This window comes from Austrofundulus limnaeus, unplaced genomic scaffold (assembly GCF_001266775.1).
Source record: "Austrofundulus limnaeus strain Quisiro unplaced genomic scaffold, Austrofundulus_limnaeus-1.0 Scaffold163, whole genome shotgun sequence".
NCBI classification, from domain to species: Eukaryota; Metazoa; Chordata; class Actinopteri; order Cyprinodontiformes; family Rivulidae; genus Austrofundulus; species Austrofundulus limnaeus.
The window spans coordinates 894,018-899,391 of record NW_013952565.1 but is presented as its reverse complement, the minus strand read 5'-3'; the positions used below and the strand labels follow the sequence as shown (position 1 = coordinate 899,391).

The 5,374-nt window shown below is 36.7% G+C and overlaps 1 protein-coding gene across 1 annotated transcript in view; it reads left to right on the top strand.

Annotated features, from left to right (window-relative positions):
* ush2a (Usher syndrome 2A (autosomal recessive, mild)) overlaps positions 1–5,374 on the top strand; it is a gene marked incomplete in the record, with an annotated part of 244,206 nt that overhangs the window by 21,177 nt on the left and 217,655 nt on the right. Inside the window, 2 exon segments of the mRNA XM_014017175.1 lie at positions 434–566; positions 4,768–4,831. Coding sequence (XP_013872629.1) covers positions 434–566; positions 4,768–4,831 — 197 coding nt within the window.

Genomic DNA, 5,374 nt, shown 5'->3' with positions numbered 1-5,374 from the left:
GTGCTGGCTCTAGCCATTTTGGTGCCCTAGGCGAGTTGAAGCCTCGAGGACTAAGTTTGCCCACTCGTCCTATATTAAGAACAAGAAGTGTAAGAACAAGTTGGTTTGGATTATAATAAAGCATAAAAAGAAATATTATTGTGAATTACTAAATAAAGTAAGGGTGATATGAAAGCAACATGGGGAGGAATGAGTATTTTGAGAACTTTTATAAAACACGATTAGGTATTTCACAGCACTTTGTGAAAAATGACAAAGAACTCTATGATCAAAGTGAAATAATAAATGAATTCAATCAATACTACATAAATGTTGGTGCAAGACTTGCGTCTAAAATGCCAAATGTAAATAATGTGAGTCCTACAAATTTAGATTTGTATGTTTTGTTTTTCTTAAATGTGCATTGCGCCTATTGTACTTTTTTTTTCTTTAGATATATGACCGACATGCAAGTCTTTTCTTGGATGGCCTTGAGGAGGATGGGACACCATTTGACACACAAATTCTGACTAATTCACTCTCTATCAGTGAGCCTGGTGCCATGTGGGTGGGACTCAGCTCCAATGGTAAATATTTTATATTTCTTTCACAGTTGCACTGATATGCAATGATCCATGTGCTTCCTAAATGAATCCCTCTCTGGTACACTTTTGAAATTATTGTTAGATTGAAATGAAGTTTTATGACATGACAAGTTGTAGTTTCCTTAATCAGAGCAAGAATTCTGTCTTTTTCATGCTAACAACTACATTAATGAAGTACAATAAACTTTCTTATACATAGTAGAACATTACGACTATATTTAACAAAAACATTACACATTTGGCTTTCTCAAATGAATTATGTTGATACGAGATGTTGAGAGAGAAAACTGAGTTCTGACACATGCAAGACTTGAATTGACCAAACCGGAGCAGAAAGTACAAAGTTCATTTGAAATCTTTATGCAATAAATCAAACTAGGATGCATACATCATAGTTGGGTGATGTAAAGAGATATGTTGACTAGGTGTGATGAGTGAACACATTCTTCTCTAAACACACGTTGCCAGCACTGTCTCAGTACTTTTTGCTACTGCTCTACATTTACTCTTCAATAGGCATCTTCTGTAGTTTTGTTCTCTTACAGGAGGAAAACAAACGCTTCAGTTTATCATATTTGTTTATCTTAATATGGTGTCAATGACCACTTCACCTTTGTTTTGCTCCTGGCCTTTATTCTGTTTCAACTACATATCTGTGATTGATTCGTGGTGCCTGCGAGCCATTTCAGAGTCAATAGCTGAGAAAATGAGAGAAAAAAATATCTGTTCATCTCTGGAGTGATAAACGAGTGTTTTTCTTCTCGTTTATCAGTCATTGATTCTTAGTTCACAGCAGGTAGCATCTGATCAGATGGAGATCACATAAGAGAGGTTGATCAATGAGAGTGATTGGCTTGAGGCATTGAAAATGTGTGTGCTTGTGTAAATGTGTGTAAAAGAGGGTCATTGTTGAACCCAGGGGAAGTGCCTGGAATTCTGATCAGAAGAATAATTATGCAAATACTGATCAGATGTATTGATCACCATCTAGATCTGTTTTTGGATGGGGGGCCTACCTCTTGAAGACTGCAAATGCAAGCGATCAAGTGAGAAGCTTTAAAAGACACATCCTTTAAAGTCTCAGTGTGTGGGATTGAGTGGCACATAATGGCTAGAAACAACGGCCCAAAATAACCTAACATCTTCACATGAAAAATATGTTTAGTTTGAACACAAAATAAAATCTTGTGACTAATAAAAACATCAAATTTATATGAAGTTTGCACTAAGCTTTTGGAAAAGTTTGAGTAGTTGGCAGGGGCGGACTAGCCATTGGGAGTACCGGGACTTTTCCCGGTGGGCCAGCGCATCCATCATCTGCCTCCACCATCGGCCTCCAGCATTTGCAGACATCATTTGCCAGCCCGGACCTTGGATGGGCTGGTCAGGTACTAAATTCCCGGGCCATTTTTTTTGTCCCAGTCTGCCCCTGGTAGTTGGGCTGTTCTATATCTTCTTTTTTTCAATCGGTATTCTATAAAAAGCTTAGCCAACTTTTGCTAAACAAATTTAAATCAGGCAGCACAAACCAGCACTTGTTAACTGATAAAGGTTTTGAGTTGTTATTTTACAACTTCTTTTGAATGTCCCATAAGAAGTCTTATAAGAGGACCCTGAAAACTTGGAATGTTGTTGGGGTTGATCCTGAGAATGTTAAAATACTTTTTTCTCTTTTCTTGTAATTTTTTCACATTAAAAATGGTTTAACATTTTCAGAAGAAACTGAAACATTTTAAATGTTTGCTTTTTGTTTAGTCAGATTTTGTTTGTCTATAACTGACTTGAATTTGAATTAGACAGTTTTGAAGTGATAAATACTGAAAAATGTTTTTCCTGTTGTTTTACTGAACTACATGGAAAGTACTAAAGGACTGTTTGCTGCTCTCAGGATCGTGGACCAGCAGTAGCCATTCCCACTGGCTGAAACAATAACAACCTAAATACTGAGAGGCTTCCTGTTAAAGAAACAGTTTATCACAGATGCAAAAAACAAATACTTCTTACATCCTGATATTACAAGTACCCCAAGTTATAATGTCATAAAAAGCAAATAAGAGGAGAAATGAATAACAGAAATTAAAACGCACAGAAAGAAGAAAGGCCTACCCAGGGAGGAAAGAATTAAGGCTTATACCTTGCATCATCCCAGTAACAATAGGGAGACTGCTTTTCAGAGGAAGGTATAATCCCATTTCCACACGATAAAGAAACCCTGAGCCAAAGCCTAAGGCTCCACCACCACACACTGATCTAGCACTCTTACATCTCGTAACAGTCTCTCACACTCTCTCTGTTTTACATGCACATGCCGCATTTCCCCAAAATACACACATACACCCAGTGGCTTGGCCAAACACACCAAAGCCTCTCTCAAGTGCAAATACACAAATGCACACATACTACACAGTCTTTCTCTAAAGTAAGAATCATTTTTGGATTCCATGTGGGAAAGCCACAAACACACAAACACGCACTTTCACAGACTTATAACATGGCAGGGCTTCTGTCGATGCTTCGAGACGTTATCCATCTTCTAAGACTTAGTCAAACTAGAAAGACGTTGGTTGGACACTAAAATGCTTTGGCCTCCTTTGGACCAGCATCATCATCATATGTGTCGTTCCCTTGTGCTCTGTCCAGCATTATCACATAGGCATGGTTGTGCTTGGAGATGTGCCGGGGGCTTGCCTGTTTGTTTGATGGTGTTTTTGGTGTGCTGTCCAGGATTCCCGTGTGTGTCTGGACATTTTGCCTTCACGTTTTACGTATTCCGGTACAGGTATGCTTGTTAAAGGAACTTTGGACGATTGCTGTGTATTGTGTAACATGGCTCCATTTTTATCTCTGTGCTGGTCCATTTTGTGTCTCTTGTTACATTTTTCTGGTTTAAAAAATGTTTTTAAATGTGTTTTAAAAAAACAAAAACCTTGTATTTCCACAAAGTAGTATACAATATATCATTGACACTGAGTTTGCAGTGTGTGCTCAGCCATGATTTATAATCTGTCTTGTCAGAATTTGAGTATGGTATTATTGTACATAATGCAGCTGGAGCCATTGTGATGAAAAATATTATAAAACCATTTCTGGCCCCTGATCACTTTGGACAAATCAACCTAGATTACATTCAGTAGTATCAGCTATATAATATGATATTTAGGCTCTATTGTTTTTCTTTTTGTTTTTACAAATATCAATCACATTTTAGTTCGATTACCCACACTCTTCCACCCTCCTTCTTAAGTCCGGGCACGAATTCATGCATGTGTAAACACTAATGCAAACAATGAAAGAGTAGTTTGGTAATATCATTAATTAGAAACTACAAACTTCTTTTTAACTTCTCCCTTGATGTTTGCATCCCTGTTTTCAGTGTAGGGCTGCCACGATTAGTCTGTTAATCGATGACTAATCAATTATTAAAATAATCGATTAATCAATTATTAAAATAATCGATTAATCGATTATTAAATTAGTCATCGATTATTAAAATAATCAATGACTAATTTAATAATCGATTAATCGTTTTTTTATAAGGTTGAGTTACACCTGCCAGTTCTTAGACTGAAGAACAACAAACCTGTTCAGAGGACCTACTATTTTTTATTAGATTTTTCTACCTAGATGACTGAGCTGCATCAGGATAACTTATCTTTTTTAAATATATATATATATATATATATATTACCAATATTTCCACATTAATAGTGAAACACAAAACTTTCACAGCATCGACTTGTGTGTTATGCTATTGTCACAGAATCTGTTTGAGGTACTGCAAACTATTCTTTTTCTAACTTTATAGATACATAGTTTTTCCAAACAGTTATAGTATAGAGTGTTAGATAATTAGGAATTGCCTCTGTGAAACTGTTATTTATAACAGAAGGTCAATACAAATAGCAAATCTATTTTGAACTTCTGTCATCTAAACCGATAAATTTGCCTTCAGCTGCCTTGCTGCTCTCTAGTGGAGACAAATGAGGTCTATTGCAGACCAGTTTAGCTTTGCATTGTGATCCAAGCCATTATAGGCAGCTGTTCGCAGCCTCACTTAACTGGTATCAAGAAACTGATAAGATAATCTAGTAAATACTGTGAAATCCTCTCACTCACTGCCTTCAGTGCAAACCCATTAACACGTTTCTTTATGTTCTTTTCCACTCTGCTTTCATCTCTCTAGGGTCTAATCAGTTCATTGGGCGACTGCAGGACTTTAGATTTTATCCAGCCACTTTGACCAACAGGTGAGTTGGACAGAATGAGAGACCTGTAATGAGAAGCTTCTGAGAGAGAATGAGCCAAAAATATAAAAGACAAGTAGGCATGAGTATTAGAGAAAAAGCTGAGGAAAAAGAGGGGGAACGATGGTCCACAAAAGACTACAAGTCAGCTGTATTTCTATAATGACCTAAAATGGTGAATTACAAAAATAGATATTGACTAGATTGCTCAACAAAAGAGGAATAGTTCAGGGTAATTAAGGGGAACATGGTTAAAGGAAGGCGGGGGAAGGCTAATCATTGCTACTTAGGATCCATACTGCTTTACTGCTTTCACATGATTTTCTGAGGAATTCTGTTCCAAGCCATTACAGTTTTCTCTTACAAGTGATTTCCTGAGGATAGTAGCAACTTTATAATTTACCTGATCAAGACTGGCTTCAGTAAAGTAAATGGCTCAGTGTCAGTTATGTTTTTGATAAAATTCAAATATTACATGTTCCGTCTTGAGCCCACTAATTAATTTTATTTCTGGCAGTTCAAGAAAAAGTTTTATTTTCCTACTGG